General features: G+C 42.3%; 1 protein-coding gene across 5 annotated transcripts in view; it reads right to left on the bottom strand.

Annotated features, from left to right (window-relative positions):
* Positions 1-22,785, bottom strand: part of PLEKHG7 (pleckstrin homology and RhoGEF domain containing G7) — a 73,427-nt gene extending 50,642 nt beyond the window's left edge. For 2 of the 5 annotated variants that reach the window (XM_005571858.5, XM_015431388.4), the window contains exon 1: positions 3,926-4,046. In XM_005571858.5, coding sequence (XP_005571915.2) covers positions 3,926-3,975 — 50 coding nt within the window. In that variant the 5' untranslated portion in view covers positions 3,976-4,046. Of the gene's footprint in view, positions 1-3,925; positions 4,047-18,141; positions 19,368-22,647 lie in introns of those variants that run through there. The other 3 variants (XM_005571855.5, XM_074007515.1, XM_074007514.1) reach the window with 3 other exon arrangements.
* Between the last annotated feature and the right edge of the window lie 2,740 nt (positions 22,786-25,525).

Genomic DNA, 25,525 nt, shown 5'->3' with positions numbered 1-25,525 from the left:
CACCTTTCTTTTTATCTCCTTGATTCCATCCTATACACAGTCACTAGATGACTTATCTAAAGGTGAGTTATCTAAAATCTAAGTCTGAACTATCCCTCCCTGGCTTAAGACGCCTCAGGAAATTCTCATCTTACACCAGATAAACACATTTTTAAAGCACACACACAAGCTTTCCATGATCTGGCTCCATTTACCTGCCTGATATTCCTCACTTTGCTATTAGATCTCTGGAAATAGGGAATGCATTGTAATTCCCCATACAAAATGGTGTTTCCCAGCTTGGTGCTTTGGTTGGGAATGTTTTATTCCTTCCCTGCCTTCCCCAAGTCTGTCTAACTCCTACTCATACTATGAGATTCAGGCCTATGGATTATCTCTGTTAAGGAGCACAAAGGGGAAGTACTTAAGTAACACTGGGCTCAGCTTTATTCAATTGTCTATATTCCCTGGGGTTTTGTAATCTGTTCCACCTGCCTTTTCTCTGCTCTTCTATTACTTTTTTTTAATTAGGAAACTTTAGGAGAATGTGGTCATCCCTGTTACTGTAATAATAGATAATGTGCCAACCCAATGTGCATGCTCTTTCCTTTTCTTGCTATTAAAACCCTGCTTTGTCTGGGATGGTATGTGCTGAGGTCATAGGCTGACCTGCTCTGACTCTCTTGCAGCTAGTGAAGGCCATGTGACCCAAACCTGGCCAATGAGATTTAAATGGAGGCTCAAGCATGTGACTACTAGAAAAAGTTTTTCAAAGGGGACAGACTCAGCTAGCTTCTTCTGTTTACCCCCTGTCCTTTGCCTTCTTGCTGTCCGGAATAGATCTTGAAACCTGAACGTATACCGTAACTCTTGCAAAGACAATAACAGAATAGAAAAACAGGTGCCTGGGATGTGGTTATGTTACCAAAAACCCACCCTTTCCTTACCTAGGTCATTCTAGTTGGGTTCTGTGACATCCAGGCAAATGCTATCCTTACTGACACAGATCTCTCATACTGGATTCGTCCTGCAAGGATGAGGTCATCTTTCAGCATTCTACACTCCTGTTTGACTTTTTCTCTACTTTATGATTTGGTTTTATAAGAAGATCATTAGGACTACGACTTCTTACAACTTTCCTTTTTTGTTTGCCAACTCAATGTCCGTGATAATTATAAGGATGGAGGGAACTGAATTAGGTGGGAGTTGAGAAAGTTAAAATAATTTGAATGAGAAACATAATTCTACCTTCATCATATTGCATGCAAGACATTGGGATTGACACATAATCAATTAGCAGTGTACAAATCCAGCCAGGAAGTTTTATAACAGTCTTCGGAAGGTATTATATAACACAAAATGCTGAGAGCTCAGAAAAAGAAGACCCCTGAAGAGAAATGTCAGAAGCTTCCCCATCAACTGTATAGTTCTCTTGATAAAAATCTAAAAGGCACATAATGGGATTTTAGCATTTAAAGATGGCAGGGATTGAAAAAATTACAATCATTTGAATAAGAACTATAATCTAGGGGAACTCTTGGGAAAAAATGGACTCTTTTGAGCTTGAACTCTAGATGTTATACACTCTAGTATCATTACATTTGGTAGTTTCCCAAGATTCTATAAACTGCTTTTCTATTTCCCGGAGACCTCAGAAAGCATGTAACTACTATTGGGGTAGAAGGATTTGTCTTCCCTGACCCCTTCTTAGATGGCTTATATGTTTCTGTTCCATGTTTCTATAGTTCTCTGGAGTGGTGGTTAAGAATGTGGGGTCAAATTTCATGGATTTTAATCTCAGTAGTGTGACCCTTGGTTGAACGACTTAAGTAACCTCTCTGGTCCTTACTTTGCCATTTGGGAAATGCAGACAATAATAATATTGTGTGAGGATGGGCTAAATTAATACAAAGCACTTAGATCAGTGTCCAGAACTTGGTAAGCAGCCAGTAAATGCTATTAGACTGATTATTGAATATATTATAATATCATGTTTTATTTATGTGTCTTTTCCATTAGACACTCCTTAAGTAAAAAAAACATGTCTTATAATCGGTTGTGTTGGTAGGTGCTAATTTAGAACTTAATCCATTGTTGCTGATGAACATGAATGAATATTCTCTCAAGAAAAGTGTCTTATGCTTTGTAGATTCATGTCTTCTTTCCCTTATCACCCTAAGGTCCAGCACCTGGTCTGAATTCCTCTGTTTAGTAAGGGCTTAATAAACACTTGTTAAGTAAATGGAACAATAACCCAACCCACATATACTCAGAGTGATTGATCATTGCCATTTCCCTACACAAACTCCTGCAGAATGTGTACTCCAAGAATAGCTAGCTGTGTACTGTTCTTTAAACACGCTGTGCACTTCACGCCTCCATGCCTTGGCTCAGGTAGTTCCCATCTGCCTGCCTAGCTGTACTTTGTCTGCCTGAAAAACTTGTATTCATCTTTAAATTCTAGCTTAGACATTCCTCCTCCATAAATCTTTTCTGACCCACTCAGGGAGGGACAATTCTCTCTCTTCCCCTCCCTTTTCTACTCCTACCTTGTCTCTTTATAATAAACACATTGAAGATTCATACTGGATCTTATAAATCACAGAATCTAATCAGTTAGCATGGAATCTGACATAGAACAAGTATTCAGATAAACTTGTTGAATAAATAGACATGTCAACCTATAGATCAAAATACTGACAGTCCTCAAAGGCATTTGTTTTTCCATTCTGGAACATAAATGAATAATTGTATGCATATACAAAAGCAGAATACAGTTTGAGTGCTCACCCTCCCCCAATTAAAAGTGGTTGGTTGCGTTACCCCTATCCATTTTGCTCTTGTCCGGGATACCTTCTGACATCGTGCATCCATTGGGGGCACAAAGGTCAAATTTGGAGTTGAATTTGCACATAGGGAGCAGGGAGAAGACAACCGGCTTATGAATGGCTTGATCCATGACCTTGACTTTTTGCCTTGGTGTTCAAAATCCACGAATGCTAATTCTGGAAAGGTGAATATGCCCCTGGAAGGGCATAACAAAATTTCTGTGGCATGAAATATATTTTGTTCATCAAAAGACAGCATGAGTTAATAAAAATATCAAGAAGCACCACTGTAGCCATTCAGAGACCTAGGAAAGCAATCAGAGCACCTGCACCAGTAACATGAAGAGACATGGATTGGTGCGGAAAATGTGCCTCGATGTAGAGTCCATGCCTGGCAGTGGACTGGATTTCTGGGCACTCTAGAAAAGACCCGGGTCTGTGCCAGCTGGGGTTGCTCAGATCGTGGGATGAATGAAATTAACTCATATAGCTGTATTGAGTTCAGCGTGACTTTGAATTTAGGTCTCATGGTGGGTGGAGTGTGATCCAAGCTGGTATCTTCTTTTTGGCTGTTTTAAATATTAGGGTTGTTTTTGAATAAACGTGGCATTCATGCAGGATTAATGTCTCCAATTCTGGATTGATCATCCACTGGAAGCAATCATTGTAGTGAATTCAGAATTCTCATCCCCCTCCCCAAAACAAAGTGGTGTCTGTGTAGGGTAGGGGTGCCCAGTGTGAAGAGGACAGGGGAGGATATTTTTAGAGACTGGATTTCCTCCCAGGAGGACTAAGCTGGTGAATAAACTAATAATAAATGCAAACTATTTGGGGTGTGGCTGGCAACCCATTGTCACCGTTTAAGTACAGTATAACTCCATGCCACCCTTTAATTATTTAGAAAAACACAAGTAAACAAATATCCTTGATAAATGCTTTTTGGTGTTGTTGTTTTATGCTTGGCTATTCTTTGCTTCAGGACAAGCTTTGGAACCCCGAGGTATAACTGGGTGTCTGACCCAGACTTTGCAGCTCTCTAGGGCAGGACACTCCTCCACTGGCTTTCCCCACCCCCACCCACCATGTAGAAACCCCAATACAGTCACTCTTTCACTAACCCTGAGTTGCGTTGCCCCAAGCTGGTCAGATCCGAAGGGACTAGTCCCATGGCTGCTGGAATAATCTTGTCTCCCTTCTGGTACCAGAACGTCTCCTTATTCTATGCTCTGCTGAAGATCTGAAGGTCCATGGCGTAGGCTGAGAACGCAACAATTCAGAGCATCCCGGGAATTCCCCCCACCCCACTGCTGAGCAGGCCGTGCGCCCATGCGCCAGCACTCAACAATGAGGCGGCTCTCACGTGCTGGTGCCAGAAATGTCTCTGGCTGCTGGAAATGGGTCCCCCAGAAGACCTCAAATGTCTACATTTTGTAAGCAATAGACTGATCTTGGTGAATGTTATTCTAATTTAAAATCAGCTGGCATTTACTAAGAACTGATTCTTCTTAGACACTTTGTTAAGTGCTTTACATGCATTATCATATTGATTCTCACAAGCACCCTATGTAGTGGAAATTACTGTTCTCATTTTAGACCAGAGGAAACTGAAGCTTAGAGGGATGCATAAGGAACTTACCTAAGGTTGCACTGTTGTAGTGAATGACAGAGCCCGAATTAGAAATTCAATTATGCAGGTCTGACTCCAAAAAGACTCGTAAATGGGAAGAAGAGAAAAAGAGACTACCAACTATTTTAAAGCACAACAAAATTTTAAAAATGGTGTGATGATGCTTACTACTTTAGGAAAAAGAATGGGGTAGAATGGTTTGAATGGTGACCCCCCAAAAATGGTATGTCCACATCCGAACCTCTGGAACATGTGCATATGGCCTTATTTGTAAAAAGGGTCTTAGCAGATATGATTAAATTAAGGATCTAGAGATGAGATTATTCTGGATTGTCTGAGTGGGCCCTAACTCCAATGACAAACGTCCTTATAAAAGACACTTAAGAGGCCAAGCTCAGTGGCTCATGCCTGTAATCCCAGCACTTTGGGAGGCCGAGGCGGGCAGATCACCTGAAGTCAGGAGTTCGAGATCAGCGGCCAAGATGGTGAGATCCTGTCTCTACTGAAAATACAAAAAATTAGCTGGGCATGGCGGTGCACGCCTGTAGTCCCAGCTACTTGGGAGACTGGGGGAGGAGAATCATTTGAACCTGAGAGGTAGAGGTTGCAGTGAGCTGAGATTACACCACTGCACTCCAGCCTGGGCAACAGGGCGAGACTCCGTCTCAAAAAAAAAAAAAAAAAAAGACACTAAGAGAAGAGACACAGCAAAGAGAGAAGGGTATGTGAAGATGGACAGAGGCAGAGATTAAAGTGAGGTAGCCACAAGCCAAGGAACACCTGCATGAAAAAGCAAGCGAAAAGTCCTCCCTTAGAGCCTTCAGGGGAAGTATGGCTCTGCCCAGACTGTGATCTCAGCCTTCTGGTTTCCAGAATGGAAAGAGGATAAATTTCTGTTGTTTTAAGTCACCTGATTTATGGTAATTTATCATAGCAGCCACAGGAACAGTCCCATTGAGTGGCAAGGGCACCCAACTTAGGACCTGGATTCCCAACTGTGACCTTGGCCTGTCGTTTCCCCTGGCCGCCAGTTCCTTATGTGGAAAGCAAGTGTGCTGCTTGAGGCTGCCTGCATCTTGAATGCTCTAGTGTGAGATCCAGGAGCATCATTCTCCTTCTATCCTTCTGTGGCCGGTGGGTGCGGACAGTAATTGTGTGGTGACCTTTATCTTGGCAGAAATGTTTGAAGATGATTAATTCAAAGTTCCCCTTTTAGAAATATGACTAATAGATCATTTACATTTTTAAAAGATTCCTTCTGTGCAGCAGACTTAAACCAAGGACTATTAGTCTTTAATTGTCAGGTGCAAATTTTAAGAAAAAATAATAACAAAGGCTAGAGAATATGGTAAGTACAACTGCCCTTTAGTGGTATGTGTGTCTTAAAAGAACAAAAATCTTACTGAAGGCACTGCAACTTGGATAAAGCATAGTCTTATATTTTCCTTTGCTACAAATGTTGCCCAGTGATTGTTGTTTTTTAATCAGGCAGCCTTCTCAGGCCCTATTCATCAGAAACTGTAGTCCTTGTCTGGTAGTAAGAGTTCACGGTAAATGTAGTCTTTTTCAGCAGGCAGCTTTTCAGCAATTGTGTGACTAGAAAAAGTAGGTATTCCATTTTAAGAATCATAATGTTTTACCCTATGCAAGAAATATAGCGCAATTTGGAATGCTTGCTTATAACTATGGGTTGATTATACAGGAAGAACAAATTAAGCATCAGTAAAAAACTTTTTCTAAAAATCTCTTTTAAAAATACTCAAAAGAGAAATGACAACTCTACTGCCAATTATTGAACTATAGCTCTCTTGGTTAAATCTGGGATATATTTTTCCATTATGAGTCTCAAAAATTGTTGGGAATGCGCTTTTGTATGTTTGACTATGGTTTCCAATTCAACTTTCTATCAAAGTATTCCATTTGTTGGAAATGCAAATGAGAAGCAGATAGGATGAGGAACTTCTAGTTTACTGCCTAGAATCTGGTACTGTGATGGTTATTTCTCATAAATGTGGAGTGAACAAATGGAAGACTTGTACCCTATACATCAGTTTGAACACAGAACAGAGATGCCTCTTAAGAGTCTCATCAGTGTGTGAGAAATGCCATGTACTGTGATTGTGGGGTCAAATCAGTAATATTTTTTTGAGCACACGTGTTCAGAGCACCATGGTAACTGCTGGTAACTGCGCAGAAATCTCACCAGCTTTCTAGGTTACTGTTTTTTGTGGAAAACAGTCAACATACTCCCTTGTGGGATTAAGCAATACTTGTACAAATCCCCACAAACCCAAAGTACACTCAGAGACAAGCACAAAACAACCAGGAAGATCGAGGAGGTCGAAAGGAGATGGAGGGAGTCAAATAAATAGTTGGAGGAGAAAACACAAAACAAAAGGGGACCATATAATTTTCCCTAAAAGGCATGTCCAAACCCAACTACCAATCAATTTCCTTTTTCTTTTCTTTTTCTTTCCTTAAACATTTATTGGACACCTACTAAGTGCCAGGCAGTGTTCTAGGTACCAGGGATAAGGCAATAAGCAAAACAGATGAAAATCCCACTTTCCTGGAACTTACATTCTATTAGGTTGGTGCAAATGTAATTGTAGTTTTTGCCACAATTAAAAGTAATGGCAAAACCCGTAATTACTTTTGCGCCCAACTAATAGATGAGCTGATGCTGGTGGAAGAATGGCACGTGGTTCCCCTTGCACCATGCCCATGTCAGGAAACCTCCCCAAGGCTGCAGTCTTCTCTTTTGAGTAGTAAGCAGTACACTGCCTATTAGTCTCTGAATCCTGTCCAACAAGCCTTAAAGCCCCAAAGAAGACGACAGAGTCTTCTCCTCTAGTATGTTCTACAGTTAACAGACAGTGCTAGGGACATAAAGGGTTTTAAATAAAAGCATGTGGGGTATAATATTATATTGTATTGAACCTAAAGGTCAGATACATTACATTTGATGTGCCTGATGTTAGAATATTTAGCTCTGGGGTTAGAAAATTTTAGAGAGAATAAGTCAATGACTTACATGTGGGAGGTGCTGAATGAATGGTTTCTCTAAAAATAACCATAGCTACTCTTTGAGTTGTATTATTTAACCAGTTAAAAAGAAAGACCTGTGAGAGGAACACTACAGGTGTGCATTGCTTAATGATGGGGATATGTTCTGAGAAATGCATCCTCAGGCAATTTTGTCATTGTGTGAACATCACAGAGTGAACTTACACAAACCTCGATGGTGTGTAGCCTACTGCACACCTAGGCTGTAAGGTATCACCAGTGGTTCCCAGGCTGCAAACCTGTACATCATGTTATGGTACTGAATAATGTAGGCAGCAGTAACACAATGGGAAGTATTTGTGTATCTAAACGTAGACTAGGTAGAGCAAAACTACATTATTATAATCTTACAGGACCACTGTTGTACATGAGGCCCATTGTATTAATGCAGGGCGTGACTGTATTTGTATCTCCACTTCATGGATAAAACCTTCAAAGTTTCGAGTGCTTAAGGAAATTGTGCAAGATCTTGTTGCCACAGAGAAGGGGAGATAGGATTTAAAATCAGGGAGTTTGACTCCAGTAGACTTTAACTCCAGGTCCTGCTGCCCCCTAATGGTAACCCCAGATGGATTTGACTTTGGGGGAAGTTTTACTGGCATTTAATACTTTTGTTTGCTTGTTTTTTCCTCAAGACAGACTTTCAAATATCTCACCATTTGGCTTTCATGCTAATGTTGCCCCAGTGCTATTATGGATATATTTAACTTTTCTCCTACTTTCTATGTGAGCATCAGAAGGTTAGTCTATACTCTTATAGAAATGTCACATGTACGTTTCTCTTCTCACTTTCAGGGCTGACCTGAAAATTAGGTAAGATGGACAGCTTCCTATCAATACAAAATGTAAGGGATGCTAGGAATGTTTCCCTATTCACAAAATCATCTCCCTCACTTGCTTCTGATGTTTAAAATTTCCACCAGCACAGTTTCACTGCTTGGCTTCAAGCTGTCTTTTGTGAAAATGCAAATGCAATGGGCATAGATAAGTGGCACTGTAATCCAAGAAGCCTGCCAACCTGCCTGACTTCCTTCTTCCATTTATCTTTTTGGAAGTAGACTCTTTCTGGGTACCGGATGCTAGAGGTTCAGAGATAAATAAGAAGCAGTCTCTGCTCTCAGGAAGGTTTTGATTCTTGGGGGCAGATGAATGTAAAAGAAACACGATATAGTGTTTTAGAAATTATGATGGAGACATTTATAAGATGCGGGGAAACCCAAAAGGGAGAAATGTACTGGCTGTACTTGGAAAGATGAGAGTATATGTCCCTTAAGCCTAAATTCCCTCCCACTGGCACAAGAATGAATTGTGAAGATTTATTCTAGTGATATTTCCAGGGGCCATATTCTAGTGATAAGAGAGGAAGGTTTGAAGTAAGCATGAGTTCACTTAACTATTACAGAGTGAGAGAGGGAATGGCAGGAAGAACGAGTTCACAAAGCAAAACCTGAGAGCAAGGATTTACCAGTTAGCCGATTTCACAACTATGAGTATATTGGGCACTTACCACTTACACATTGTCAGGTTACATATTAAAGCACTATAATACCTATAATCCCAGCACTTTGGGAGGCCGAGGAGGGCAGACAACTTGAGGTGAGGAGTTCAAGGCCAACCTGGCCAACATGACGAAATCCTGTCTCTACTAAAAACACAAAAATTAGCCAGGTGTGGTGGTGCACACCTGTAATCCCATCTACTTGGGAGGCTAAGACAAGAGAATAAGACAATTGAACCCAGGAGGCAGAGATTGCAGTGAGCTGAGATTGTGTCACTACACTCCAGTATGAGTGACAGAGCAAGACTCTGTTTCAAAAACAAAACAAAACAAAAAACCCAAAACCACTATTGTAGAAGAATCAGTATTTTTGAAAAAGGTTTTATATCTATTCTGCAAGACAAAAAATTTTGCTGTGATTGGAAGCCAGAGGCAAGCATTTCTTAATTGTATAGGCCAGGGGTCAGCACACATTTTCTATAAAGGGCCAGATAGTAAACATTTTAGGCTTTGTGGGCCATGCAGTCTCTGTTGCAACTCTGGCATTACAGTGCTAAAACAGTCCCAGGCAATGTACAAATGAGTGGGCGTTGGTGTGTTCCAATAAAGCTTTATTAACAGAAACAGGTTATGGGCTGAATTTTGGCCATGGGCCATCGTTTGCTAAATCCTAGTTTAGACCATTTGATAGGCCTATTATTATTATTATTATTTTTAGGTAAGAACCCTCGCTCTAAAGTGAGGCCTCATGCAGAGCTCTTCACTCTTCACCTAACATTATATGACCACGCAGCCTGGCAAGCAACTGTTCAAGGAAGTGGGCTCTTTGAACAAATGGCTGCTGCAGAAAAGACTGCAGAGACACGTGGAAGAAGAGAAGAGGGAGTGAAGAGAGACGGACTGGGGATCTGTCTGGGTTTGTTTATTTTTTTTTTTTTAGTTCTTGTTTGTTAGTAGTAATGTAAGACTCTTGTGATGGTTAATACTGAGTGTCAACTTGATTGGATTGAAGGATGCAAAGTATTGATCTTGGGTGTGTCTGCGAGGGTGTTGCCAAAGGAGATTAACATTTGAGTCAGTGGGTGGGGGAAGGCAGACCCACCCTTAATCTGGGCGGGCACCATCTAATCAGCTGCCAGCAAATATAAAGCAGGCAGAAAAATGTGAAGATTTGAGATTGGCCTAGTCTCCCAGCCTCTGTCTTTCTCCCGTACTGGATGCTTCCTGCCCTCGAACATCGGACTCCAAGTTCTTCAGCTTTGGACCTCTGACTGGCTCTCCTTGCTCCTCAGTCGGCAGACAGCCTATTGTAGGACCTCATGATCATGTGAGTTACTACTTTTTTTTTTTTTTTTTTGAGACGCAGTCTCGCTCTGTCACCCAGGCTGGAGTGCAGTGGCCGGATCTCAGCTCACTGCAAGCTCCGCCTCCTGGGTTCACGCCATTCTCCTGCCTCAGCCTCCCGAGTAGCTGGGACTACAGGCGCCTGCCACCTCGCCCGGCTAAGTTTTTGTATTTTTAGTAGAGACGGGGTTTCACTGTGTTACCCAGGATGGTCTCGATCTCCTGACCTCGTGATCCGCCCGTCTCGGCCTCCCAAAGTGCTGGGATTACAGGCTTGAGCCACCGCACCCGGCCGAGTTACTACTTACGAAACTCTCTATCTACTATCTGTCTGTCTGTCTGTCTGTCTGTCTATCTATCTATCTATCTATCTATCTATCTATCTATCCATCCATCCATCCATACCATTAGTTCTGTTCCTCTAGGGAACTCTGACTAATATGGATTTTGGTACAAGGAGTGGTTCTAGAGGAACAGAGTATTAAGGATGGAGTTCTTTTATTGGTTTTGGGGCTTCTGGAGTTGGCTGCTTCATATGATTAGATCCAAAAATGCTGAGGACTCTACTTCTAATAGTATGGAGAACACTGATAATCCTTGGCGTGAACCGTTTAGAGAGTTGTGCAACATAAATGCATTTGACACTCCTGATTCACTGCTTGTGAGAGGCAAATTTAGTGACTGTATACATAATACCTTTGACCATATGTGGAGAACTGAGGAACATAATGAAGCTGGTTGGTTGCTCCTAAGTTCAGTGGACAAAGTGTTGAGAGAAAATGATAAACTCGGGGATTCTAACTCCTGGCTTCAGAAGCAGATACTAAGCCTCAAATGTGCTAAGATTGCCCTGAGTGAGAGTCTTATCTCCTGTAGAGAAAGAGCTGAAATTGTGGAAAAATAGACAAAGCTCTTATTATGCGAGTGGCTGACTTGCAATGAAAGGTGCATGCATAGTCTCGCCAGGTGTCCACTGTTAAATTGAGGGCATTGACTGGAAAAGAATGGGACCCTGTAACTTGGAATGGGGATGTGTGGGAGGACCCCGAAGAAGCAGAGTTTGTAAACTCTGACGAAACTTTTTTGCCCAGCTTCCCCATCCCCAGTAGTGGCAACATCCCCACCCTGACCCATGCTGCCATCAGTCTTTCTACCTTTGTCTGGGGAGATAAACCCTGCACTGCCTGAGGCAATAGTGATGGCCTTCCTTGAGGTAGTTGGCAGGCAAGATAACGTTGATTCTCCTCAGGAGCCTCCCGCAACAACCTTTTTTGCCTCTAGACCTGTAACTGGTCTAAAGTCCCGGCAGGCCCTAGAGGTGAGGTTGAGAGTGTGACTCATGAGGAGGGATCCTACACTTGAAAATAACTACTTGAGTTTTCTAATTTATATAAACAGAAATCTGGAGAACGGGCATGGGAATGGATATTAAGGGTGTGGGATAATGGTGGAAGGAACACAGAGTTGAATCAGGCTGAATTTATTGATTTGGGCCCACTAAATAGGGACTCTGCATTTAATGTTTCAGCTTGGTGAGTTAAACATGGGTCTAAAAGTTTATTTCTTGGTTAGCTAAACTATGGATTAACAGATGGCCCACTGTGAGTGAGCTGGAAATGCCTGATCTCCCTTAGTTTAATGCAGAGGAAGGGATCCAAAGGCTTAGGGAGATTGGGATGGTGGAGTGGATTAGTCAATTTAGACCTACTCATCCCAGCCGAGAGGGTCAGAAGATATCCCCTTGACCAATGCCTTGTGCAATAGATTTGTGACAGTAGGACCTGCATCTATGAAGAGCCCTGTAATTGCCCTTCTCTGTATGTCAGATCTAACGGTGGGAACCACAGTCATTCAACTACAAAATTTAAATACAGTGGGAATAATTGGATCCCAAGGTGGCAGAGGCCAAGTGGCGGCACTCAACCATCAAAGGCAAGGTGGGCATAGCTACCATAATGGACAGAAGAGGCAAAGCAGAAATCAGAACAGACTGACTCCTGTAGGGCTCTGGCATTGGCTAATTAATTACAGTGCTCCTGGAATTGAAATTGATAGGAAGCCTACTACATTCCTACCTAATTTTTATAAGCAGAAAACTTCTAGGTTGAATGGACAAGACTAACTTGAATTATAAAAACAGAGAATCATGTTTTTATCATGATTCAAGTGATAAAACATCATGGCTCACGTCTCAATCAATTTCCAGAGACGTGAGCCAGTTTACAAACCCAGAACCCCTTGAATAAAGGGGAGGCCAGGTCTTCTTGAGGAAGGACCCCACTACATTACCGACAACTTATGTAGTGAATCTTTTTTTTGATAGGGAGTCTTGCTTTGCCGTCCAGGCTGGAGTGCAGTGGCACAATCTCAGCTCACTATGCAGTGAATCTTTCTCCCATCCTTCCCTAAGGAGACCTCTGGCCTTTTACCAAGGTAACTGTGTAATGGGGAAAGGTAAATGATCAGACATTTTGGGGACTACTAGACACTGGCTTTGAGCTGGGGTTGATTCCACGGAACCCAAAACATCATTATAGTCCTCCGGTTAAAGTAGGGGCTTATGGAGGTCAGGCAATTAAGGAGTTTTAGCTCAGGTCCAACTTACAGTGGGTCCAGTGGATCCCCAGACTCATCCTGTGGTCATTTCCCCAGTGCCAGAGCACATAATTGGCATAGACAAATTTAGCAACTGGCAGAACCCCCATATTGGCTCCCTGACTGGTAGGGTGAGGGCTATTATGGAGGGAAAGGCAAAATGGAAGCCATTAGAGCTGCCTCTACCTAGAGAAATAGTAAATCAAAAATAATATTGCATCCCTGGAGGGATTGTGGAGATTAATGCTACCATCAAGGACTCGAAAGACACAGGGGTGGTGATTCCCACCACATCCCTGTTAAACTCTCCCATTTGGCCTGTGCAGAAGACAAATGGATCTTGGAGAATGACAGTGAATTATTGTAAGCTTAACAAAGTGTTGACTCCAATTGCAGCTGCTGTACCAGATGTGGTTTCACTGCTTGAGCCAATTGAGCCAATGAACACATCTCCTGGTACCGGTATGCAGCCACTGACTTGGCGAATGCCTTTTTCTCCATTCCTGTCCATAAGGCCCACCAGAAGCAATTTACCTTCAGCTAGCAAGGCCAGCAATATACCATTACTGTCCTTCCTCAGAGTGTATCAACTCTCCGACTTTGTGTCATAATCTTATTCAGAGAGACCTTGATCGCTTTTCGCTTCCGCAAGATCTCACACTGCTCCATTATACTGATGACATTATGCTGATTGGATCCAGTGAGCAAGAAGTAGCAAATACACTGGACTTATTGGTGACACATTTGCATGCCAGAGGATGGGAAATAAATACGACTAAAATTCAGAAAACTTCCACCTTAGCAGAATTTCTAGGGGTCCAGTGGTGTGGGGCCTTTCAAGATAGTCCTTCTAAAGTGAAAGATAAGTTGCTACATTTGACCCCTCCTCCAACCAAGAAAGAGGCACAATGCCTAGTGGGCCTATTTGGATTTTGGAGGTAACACATTCATTTGGGTGTGTTACTCTGGCCCATTTATTGAGTGACCTGAAAGGTGGCCAGTTTTGAGTGGGGTCCAGAACAGGAGAAGGCTCTGCAATAGGTCCAGGCTGCTGTGTAAGCTGCTCTGCCACTTGGGCCATATGACCCAGCAGATCCAATGGTGCTTGGGGTGTCAGTGGCAGACAGAGATGCTGTTTGGAGCCTTTGGCAGTCCCCCATAGGTGAATCACAGCAGAGAACTCTAGAATTTTGGTGCAAGACCCTGCCGTCTTCTGCAGATAACTACTCTCCTTTTGAGAGAAACCTCTTGGCCTGTTATTGGGCTTTGGTGAAAACTGAACATTTGACTATGGGTCATCAAGTCACCATGTGACCTGAACTGCCTATCATGAACTGGGTGCTTTCTGACCCTTCTAGCCATAAAGTGGGTCATGCACAGCAGCATTCCATCATCAAATAAATGGAAGTGGTATATACATGATCAGGCTCAAGCAAGTCCTGAAGGCACAGGTAAGTTACATGAGGAAGTGGCTCAAATGCCCATGGTCTCCACTCCTGTCACCCTGCCTTCTCTCCCCAAGCCAGCACTGATGGCCTCATGGGGAGTTCCCTATGACCAATTGACAGAGGAAGAGAACACTAGGGCCTGGTTCACAGATGGTTCTGCACGATATGTGGGCACCACCCGCAAGTGCACAGCTGCAGCACTACAAGCCTTTTCTAGGACATCCCTGAAGGACAGTGGTAAAGGGAAATCTTCCCAGTGGGTAGAACTTCAAGCAGTACACCTGGTTGCATACTTTGCATGGAAGGAGAAATGGCCATACGTGTAACTATATACTGATTAATGGGCTGTAGCCAACGGTTTGGCTGGATGGTCAGGGGTTTGGAGGAAGCATGATTGGAAAATTGGTGACAAAGAAATTTGGGGAAGAGGTATGTGGATAGACCTCTCTGAGTGGCCAAAAACTGTGAAGATATTTGTATCCCATGTGGGTGCTCACCAATGGGTGACCTCAGCAGAGGAAGATTTTAATAATCAAGTGGATAGGATGACCCATTCTGTGGCTACCACTCAGCCTCTTTCCCCATTCACCCCTGCCATTGCCCAATGGGCCCATGAACAAAGTGGCCATGGTGGCAGGGATGGAGGTTACACATGGGCTCAGCAACGTGGACTTCCACTCACCAAGGCTGACCTGGCTATGGCCATGGCTGAGTGCCCAATTGGCCAACAGCATAGATCAACACTGAGCTCTTGATATGGCACCATTCCTTGGGGTGATCAGCCAGCTACCTGGTGGCAAGTTGATTATATTGGACTTCTTCTATCATGAAAAGGGCAGAGGTTTGTCCTCACTGGAATATATACTTACTCCAGATATGGGTTTGCCTATCCTGCATGCAATGCTTCTGGTAAAACTACCATCTGTGGGCTCACGGAATGCCTTATCCACCATCATGGTATTCCACACGGCATTGCCTCTGACCAAGGTACTCACTTTATGGCCAAAGCAGTGCAGCAGTGGGGCTCATGTGCATGGAATTCACTGGTCTTATCATGTTCCCCATTATCCTGAAGCAGCTGGATTGACAGAATGGTGGAATGGCCTTTTGAAGTCACAATTGCAATGCCAACTAGGTGACAGTACTTTGCAGGGCTGGGGCAAAGTTCTCTGGAAGGCCATGTATGCTCTGAATCAGCATCCAATATATGGCACTGTTTCCCCCATAGCCAGGATTCACAGGTTCAGGCATCAAGGGGTGGAAGTGGAAGTGACACCACTCACCATCACCCCTAGTGATCCACTAGCCAAATTTTTGCCTCCCGTTCCTGCAACATTAGGTTCTGTTGGCCCAAGGTCTTAGTTCCAGAGGGAGCAACACTGCCACCGGGAGATACAACAATGATTCCATTAAACTGGCAGTTAAAATTGCTACCTGGACACTTTGGGCTCCTCCTACCTTTAAGTCAATTGGCTAAGAAGGGAGTTCCAGGTGCCCGCCACCACGTCCAGCTTATTTTTTAAAACAACATATTTTCAGGAGACATGAGGTTTCACTATGTCGGCCAGGCGGATCTCAAACTCTTGACCTCAAGTGATGCACCTGCCTGGCCCTCCCTCAGTGCTGGGATTATAGGCATGAGCCATCGTGCCCAGCCTGTCCTAGCTATTGTTTTAAAATTTACCAAGACTATTTTTGTTATTTTCTCATAAAGATTCCATATGGCAATGGAAATAACCTTCACGTTATTTTTTTTTTCCGAAATGGCTTGATGCATCCCATTGATTTGCCTTTATGTCTGCTGGCTCCATCTAATAATCAGAGCTGGACCCAGACTTTACCTGCTCTAGGAAGCATTCCTTGATTTAGGACTCACAAACACACATATAGCACATCCACCCCTGATGTCTTCTCTAACCAATTATTTACTGAAAACCTCCAATTAGATGCTTCCTAGGTCCTCAAACTCCACATGTCCAAACCTGAACACAAAACCTACACTCCAACCACTCATATTTCATTTATTTACCCAAGTTTATCTAGGTCAGTGAATGGACACCTTAGTTACCCAGTTATATAAGCCAGGAAGCTTGGAGGTTATTCTTGAAGATTCCTTTCCTTCACCCTGATAGGCTACCATGCACAAAGTCTGGGGGATTATATCTCCTAAATATCTCTTGCATTGAGATACTTCTTTTTAACCCCACTGCTTCCATCATAGCCTAACTTACCAACTTCTCATACCTGAATATTTGAATTATTTGACTCAAGTCTACTTGCATCTAAATCCCAGGTATATCTGACATCCATCTGATCGTATCAATTCGTTAAACGGTTTCACACTGCTCTCAGGACAAGGAATAAAATTTATCTACATCCTATTAAAATAATTCGACTCTAAACATCACTTTTTTTTTCTAAGACTACCCTTTTTCACTTTCTTTGACACAACTGAACTAGATCTCATCTTAGAGCTTTATTCTGTTTCACATGTATGGAAGATTTACACTAACATCCCCACTCTTCCCTAATCCTGACATCCCTACACGTTGCCATGTAACATTTCAATGCTCTCCCACTGTTGGTAACATGTAATTCCCTGACCCTGAGTTCAACTGAGTGACTTGCTTTGGTCAATAAAATTAGATCAGATTCAGAGCGCAGGCTCCAAGAGGCCCTACCTGTTTCTACTTGTCCTCTTGAACCTCTTCCTTCACTGTATAAAGAATATGCTCTATTGATCCCATGAACCCATGGGAGCCCTTTGATCCCATGAGCAGGTTAAGGAACATTTGGAGTGGAACTGCTCAGCTAAACCCAGCCTAGAGAAACTCACCCCCAGGGAACACAGAGATTTATAAGAAACAATAACTGTCTGTTACTTTAAGTGGTTTTTTTATCTAGTAATAGCTAACTGATACACAAACATAACAATTTGCATTTTCCTACTGCTTGGTAAGTATCTTCTACCTTTGTTGATACATTTAGGCCAAGGTGGATTAAAATCAACAAAGAACGTTTACATGGATGTTATCCTTACTGCTATGAACATTAAACTATTGCTTGAAGATTGAGGCCCAGTAATAAAACGGCAGCTATTTCTCCAAAAAAATCCTCTGTGACTTTTCAAATGAAATGAGGGCTTTCCTGCCAATCCCGCAAGTCAGGAAGATAAAATTGGGCATGGATCTTTCCCTTGCTGCTACAGAAACTCTTCATCCCTGTCAGGGATGGCAGATCCATTCCTACAACCAAGGGGCCATGCTGAAAGTTCAGAGCTGGTTTCGGAAATGACACAGACTACTTCATTCTGGATAAGGGCACAGTCTGTCATAACAGGTTATTTTAAAGGTCACCCTAGATGTAATCAAGACATCTTGTTCCTTTAATTTTTTGTCCTCTAAATTTTTCTGTGAAAAGCTGTTGAGTATCTCTGGCCTTTCTATTTTCTCTACCAGACAAAACGTATTACTAAGTGGATGTTAATTAAGCCACAGGGCCAAGACATTGACAATTCAAAATGAAAACTATGACTGTATATGGTATTGTATCCTGCCCCCAAATGCTGTGCTCTTAAAGGGAGACTCTTGAAATGAAAACTCTTACACTATAAATGTGAAGAGTGACTTGAGTGCTGTAAAACAAAGTGTATTGGTTAATATACCGTCAGCTTTGTTACGTCAGGGCAGAAATAAAAATCTAATAGTAAATAGTCAACAGATGTCATAGCACCGGAGAAAATAAATGCATACTCACCTGGATGGGTGCAATTCTTCTCCCTGAAATAAATTTTAAGAATATGTTTTAGTCTTATTCAAACCCATTCCGAACTCCAAAGCAAACATGTTGAAAGGAGAAACAATGAGCCCTCCTAGTTAAAACATATTTTACATTTTGGTGGGATTGCAAATTTGAATAACTAGCTCTTTCTCCCCTTTTAAATCAGTGACACCACATTGTCTTTAAATAGTGTGCATTTGCAAGAGGGCCCCCATTGCTCTCGGGTACCTGACAGACTATCAGTAAGCCTGGCCTTGGTGCATCCTTTCTTAAAGTGCCTCCAAGGACAGAAGGAAGTGAGCGAGATCATTTTCTTTCTTCCCCAAATTGCTGCCTTCCTTTCACTTAAGAGCCAATGCTTCCTAAGAGAATGTGTCCCCTCAGTGTGACTTCCTGTGCTGTGTCCTTTTTAGGATCTACTGGCCCTTGGGGGAGCGAAGCAACTCTGAGATCTATTTTGCTTTGTGTTTCGCCAACTGAGAGGCCGGAGGCTTAGAGCTGTGTTACCTGAGGACTAGGGCATTGTGGGGTGGGGCTGGACAGGAAGGGGCCTTCTTGCAGCAGAAGAGAGGCCTGGTGAAGGGACTCTTCACTGACAGGCTGAAGCTCAGGAGGGAGATACTTGTCAGTGGGCCGGGTTTGGGGCTCCCGTGAGTCAGCTGCATTCAGGGCCCTTTCAGGTTCAGAGGTCAATCTTGAGTGGAGTCTCAAGGGTGACAGCAAGTACGAAGAATCCTTTGGGCTTCCCGGCAGGCTCTTGGAAAGGTAAGGTGGGGAGCCCGCAGGCTCTCTCCAGCTTCCCCAGGTGGGCACCTGCAAGGCATCCTGCTGAGACAGTGAGTGCCAAGTCCCACAGTCACGGGTCCTTAATCTCCTCAAAGTGGGCGAGGTGGAGATGCGGCCTGGGGCTTGCCGGTCAAACTGGAGGAGGCTCCCCTGGTTCTCACAGTGCTGCTTTGGCAGGCTCCTCAGCGGAGGCCGAGGAGAGGCTCCGCAGTCTTGGGGTGGCACCTCTAGACAGAATGACTCTGTTTTCTCCATAAAGCTAAGAGGTTCTACCATGGGTAGAAGGTTCCAGAACACATCTGAGTTACTGTTCTCTGGATCACATGGAAGGTGCTCAATTTCTGCATCCAAGTGCCATACTTCCTCTAGTAGTTCTTTTCCTTTTCCAGAGGAGAATGTCAAGCAGGTTGCTGCATCTTTAGTGAGGAAGAGCAGACTGTGGAATCTGTAGCAATTGAGGGAGACTGCAGTGAGAAAAAAAGGTCTAAAATTTCAAAGGAAAACTTTTAATTCTTCATAGGAGATAGAGCTCAGTTCGCATCAGCATCCTTTACATTCAGAAGATAATTAATATATAAGACTCCAGCATTCTCATCTAAACAGCGTATTGAAATCTGTTTACTGTCTACTTAAAATTCCTTCTAGGTTCAAACAAAAAAGCCTTTAAAAACTTTGATCACTTAAGATACTTCCCAGAAACCACATAGCTCCTCTCCTTGTGATTATTCCAGTTTAAGGGAATCAAATATACATTAAACCCTCCTATCATCTACATTTATGTGTGAAAGTACATACTTTGGTACATTCCGAGGATGCAAGAACAAGGAAAACAAGGTTCCTTCCCTCAAGGTTTAAATTACAGAATGAGACAGGCTTTGAAGGTAACTGATGTAAAGTATCTGGCAATGTCTTTTATCTTAGATTCTATCAGTCTTTACATTTTGAAAAAATGACTTGCAAGTTTGAAAAGAAAAACCCAGATGTCACCAGGTACCCTACTGTTCGTGATTGGAGGTGTTTTTTGCGATCCACGCATGCCGAATTATCTCTTCTTATGCTCAAGAAAAGCTGACCCTTCTATTTCACAACTTGATTCATGGGAGTGGCTTACTGCAGTTTCGTTATTCTGTACTTTCCCACATGAAGAAGGCATGTGTGGGAGAACATCAATCCTTACACATCCCCTATGGCATGAGAGTTGATGCTTGATGATTTACAGACCAGGCGTGGGACTGTGGGACGGGCAAGAGACCCACCTTCCCTGGCCCCAGATGGCGTGGAAGGTGGCTTCAGACTGTGTGTGGATTGTTTGTGGATGGAACATTAGTAGTTGACCGTATATTCTAAGATCATCAATAATAGTTTTAGTAAGTTTATCATTCTAAAGCAGAACTCAGCAATCTGAAACCCTTCGGCCACATTTGGATTGCCAAAATGTAAGAATGGCTAATAATTTACTTCTTATAATTTTTAATTGCAAGGACAATACTTTTTAGTAGAACTTTTCTAGAGTATATTATCTGTTTCTTTAACTTGATATAGAGAAGGCTGAAAACCAATAAACCTTTTCCTCATTACCTGGCCTCATTCTGTTGACTATCATTCCAGTACTTTGCCAAAATACAGTGATTACTACTATGTTTACTCTAGTTCTGTGGAGAATACAATAATTGTTGCAGGTTTTTACAGCCTCTGAATATTCACTCCCACACCAAATGACCCCACACTGAGGTACTCCCTAATTTTTATTCCTTACTTCAAACTATGTTTTGTGTACTTGCCGATGGCAACCACTCTCTCCTCTTTGTTTCTTTTAATCTGTGTCAGGCATAGAAGTTCAACAACCTTGTGAACAGATAATTAATAGGCTGTTAGATCTATTCCTATCAGTAGAGGAGGAGCTCAGTGTTTTAACATTGTCATAACAATGTTGTGACTTGACATTGATTTTGGGGATTTTGTGATCTCTTATTTTGCTCCCTGACTCTTATCTTGTTTAAGGTCAAATAAGTCCAGGCACAGAGGCTCATGCCTGTAATCCAAGCACTTTGGGAGGTGAAGGTGGGAGGATCACTTGACCCTAGAAGTTTAGGACCAGCCTGGGCAACATCGTGAGACCCCATCTCTATAAAAATTTTTTTAAAGGCCAAATGGAACCCACAGGTACTGGATTTTAGACTGGTGAGTTGTTTGAGGAACTACTTAGATGCAAACTAAAGTCAATTCAACTCTTATTCACAAAAGAAATCTAAAATTCTTAATGTTGGGTTTGCTTTATTTTGAGCTGAGCGCTCAAAATGCATGAGGTACCCTTTTTTGCAGAGTGGAGGAAAGAAGGCAATGCCAGTTTAGGAAACTTACGTTCAGTTAAGGTGAGATTGTATTAGTTTTGGTTTTAGATTGGTAATTCCTGGATGCTGCTCTGAAGGTTGATACTAACATTGCTGAAGAGGCATGAAATGGTCCCTCCTGACCATTGATAAAATAAGGTACATTATTGCTACATGGAGAGGCCAGTTCCTCATCAAATCTATAAGTACTTTGTTTCTTTTTTGTTTTCTTTTTAGAGATGGAGTCTGGCTGTGTCGCTCAGGCTGAGTGCAGTGGCGTGATCACAGTGCACTGTAACCTCAAACTCCTAGCCTCACAGAATCCTCACGCTGCAGTGCTCCTGAGTAGCTGGCACTATAGATGCTTACCACCATACCCAGCTAATTTCGAATCAATAGGTACTTTCACACATACATACAATCAGGGCCGTTCTATTATTTTTCTCCTTTAGAAGACTGTCCAAATTCTAGGCAGCAACAATGTTAAAGGAATTCAGTATATTTGCATAGGCACTTGCATAATAGTTAGATCAGATTTCTTAGTCTTTGGGTTTCCCCTCTGTCCTTTTGGCCTTTTCCTCTCCTCTTTTGAGGAGTTAGGATACAGCTTTGGGTTTCCTTTGTAGTCGTTCGGACACAGGGGTGTAGCTGCTGGTAGAAAGCTATTTATGGCCAATAGGATTCACATCGGTAAGTATTATTTATTAGCCACTGTCTTAAATATTGGAACCAAGGCAATAGTAACTGCTGACATGATGCACTGCAGAAATGCTGAAACTTTAAAAACAGCAGGGCTTTGGGAGGTGGTTTGCAGAGAGGCAGGAAGAGCTCAAGCAGCAGAGTAAGTGGATCTGGTTTCTCTTCCAGTATCACTGCCAACTGGCTGTGTGACCTAGGACAAGCCACTTCTCCTCTGCCAACCTCTGTGCAGCATTTACCAAGAGGTCATCAAAGAACCTCCCTCACAGGCCTGTTGTAGAAATTAAATGAGATAATGGCCAAGGCTCCTGGGAAGCTTTCCCTCAATGACTACACCCAGTGGGTCTGATAGAATCAAAAGTTAACAGTCCATCCATTCATGCTAACTCTTCTCCTTTATGTTTAAAAGAGGTAATTAATACATGATCATCATAAAGAAAATTCACCAGCCTTTGACCTTCCAAGCCTTGAGAATGCAGCAAACAGCCACCCACACTGTTGGGGAAGCCATCTCACTGTACTAGAAATGAAACCATTATAGGTTAATGATTCACTAATTCTAATGAGACCTGGGGAGATCAGCAAAACAAGCTAACCTGATAGCAACAGGACAAAAGGAAAGTGCAAGAGAGAAACCCAGAAAGCAGCTGAATGTTACCTTTAATACCTGTGAGACGGTCTGTCCCAACTGCACCCAGATGGGTCCTGAGGCTCCTCAGAGCCTGAAGAACCAGAGTGAGCTACCGGAGGAGGGCTCAGAGCAACCAGTTCCACACCTGTTAACAATGCGCCCTCCCGGCTAAGTGAAAGCAAGCTTGCTACCAGCTGCAACGAGGAACTGGTCTCTCCCCTCCTTAGAGACATTTCCAGTTATTTGTTTATGAAAAAGCCTAAAGGGAAGCCAGTACAGAATCTAGGGAGCCTAAGAACAAGCCAGGTAAACAATGGCTGATCAAATACAGAAATGATGCAAATGTAGCTTTTTACTTCCTCTTGGGGCGTTCAATAAATCATCACTCATAGTTTAGTGAAGCAGTTCTGGGTTTCTATTTCATTTATTTTCTCTAAGGTTGTGAGACACATTCTTTGGGACTCTACTTTCTTCATATCATCAAACATTTTGTGTTGATCTATTTTATTAATGACATGCTTTGATAAGCATTGAATAATAGAGGAAATGATTAGAGCACCAGGGAGCGAATTTGGGAACATTAGTTTTCAAATAATTAAAATGCAAATGGAAGAGCATTTATATCTACCAGTATTCTCATTAGATCAGTACCCCAAAGAATATTTGATGCCTAGATGGAGATAATGCATATGTATGCAGCATTAAACAAAAATGTCTATAGACTTTATCAAAACAAAGTCGAAGTAATTCTAATGAAGTCTAATTCACTGAAGTTTTCATTGCTTGGACTCATTACAGACACTCTCCAACCCCTGGAACTAAAATTTTTTCTTTCTCTTTTTTTGAGACAGGGTCTCACTCTGTCACTCAGGCTAGAGTGCAGTGGCACGATCTTGGCTCACTGCAACCTCCACTTCCCAGGTTCAAGCAATTCTCCCACCTCAGCTTCCTGAGTAGCTGGGATTACAGGTGCACACCACGAGGGCCCAGCTGACTTTTGCATTTTTAGTAGAGACAAAGTTTCACCATATTGGCCAGGCTGTTCAAACTCCTGACCTCACGTGATCCACCCACCTCGGCCTCCCAAAGTGCTGGGATTACAGGTGTGAACCACTGTGCCCAGCCAGAAGTCTGCATTTGACAAGACTTCCAGGTGATTATTACGTGGGTTAAAATTTGAGAACCACTGCTGTTAGGGTAAAAAAAAGGTCTAACTTATAGATGTTGGCCTTGTGATAACCTTTATATTAGTCTTCAATTCTCTTATATTGATCTTACTAGATCATCATTGACTTAGAACTTTGAAAAATGACTTGATCTCCTGCCCTCACCACTATTGCCAACATTACCATAACTCAACCAAAAGTAGGATATCAAAAAATATCTATTTTGCCAGCGTGGAGCCTGCATAAATAGTTCTGAGCTCCTGCCAAGGACGTCTAGAAATGAATTGCTTCAATTTGGGAAGGAAAAAAATGAATAAAGTCTTTTAGCTTTTAGTTTGTGGAAGGAAGGTCAGACTTTTATCTACCAATCCCCTCACGCACATGGGATTGTAAAGCTGTCTCTCCTAGGGGATAATGATAATGGAATATTTGATCCCAATGCAAAAACTTCCAACCTCTGGTTGTAACTTCAAGAAGGAAATTAAGGATCTTACAGAAAGGTCACAAAGGATTATCAGGGAAAAAAATGTGCCACCTCCATCTGATTTGTCAAGGAGATGGCAATAGGGAGGCATTTTGGGTGGGGAAGGGATGCCCTAGAGTCAGTTTTTCCTTCAAGACCCTGGGGCAACCTCACTGTGGCCCTTTCTCAGATGACACATGGAGGTGTTCTCCAATAGTGCAGAGGGAACAGCTTGCCTCAGTGTTTTTTGCCTATGTGTAGTTTTATGTTTATGTATGCTTTGCTTCAATAAAAAGTATACCTTAAAAAGTGTCTATGCTAAAAGATGACAACCTGGTTTGCTTACTTTCTGGCTTTGAATTGGCAAATTCTTAAAAGATATTTTCTTTCTGGTTGTTGAAAAGAGGTATGAGATTTTTTTGAGCTTCCTTTTAGGTTTTAGGGTTACAAAAATTCAGGTGTGTAATATAGCTGGACATGGTGGCTGATGCCTGTAATCCCAGCACTCTGGAAGGCCAAGGCAGGCAGATTGATTGAGCCCAGGAATTAGAGACCAGCCTGGGTAACATGCTGAAACCCCGTCTCCACAAAAAAGTACAAAAATTAGTTGGGTATGGTGGTGGGTACCTGTAGTCCCAGCTACTTGGGTGGCTGAAGTGGGAAGAATGCTTGGGTTGAGGTTGCAGTGAGCCGTGATCATCCCACTGTACTCCATTCTGGGTGACAGAGAAAGACCCTGTCTCTCAAAAACAAACCAAAACAAAAAAAAGGTGAATATCAGATGAATATCAATGCATTTCGATATCTTTCAATACTTCCGAGTTATTTATTCAGGAAAAGTTTCTAGGTAGTACATATTCTGAGCTGTTTCATACCCCAAAATGACTTTATTTTGCTATCACATGTGCAGGGCATGGAATTCTTGCATCATGGTCTTTTCCTTTAAAGGTCCATAGACTTTTTTTCCATGATTTTCAGTCATTAATAGTTGAAATAGGAGGTCAACAGAATATTTGCTCTTTGCTGGGTACCATATTTTTAAATTTTTTAAACTTCTTTGTGAGATTGTGTATGTTCTATTGAAGTGTGAAATTAATTTTTTATATATATATATATATATATAATTTTATTGGAATTAGGTCTTGCTATATCACCCAGGCTGATCTCAAACTCCTGGACTCAAGCAGTCCTCTTGCCTTAGCCTCCCCAGTAGCTGGGACTACAGGGAATGCAGCTAATTTTTTATTTTTAAAATTTTTTTAAGAGATAGGGTCTTGGTATGTTG

Source organism: Macaca fascicularis, chromosome 11 (assembly GCF_037993035.2).
Source record: "Macaca fascicularis isolate 582-1 chromosome 11, T2T-MFA8v1.1".
NCBI lineage: Eukaryota > Metazoa > Chordata > Mammalia > Primates > Cercopithecidae > Macaca > Macaca fascicularis.
Note: the sequence above shows the minus strand (reverse complement) of the source record. Positions and strands in the feature narration are given on the sequence as shown.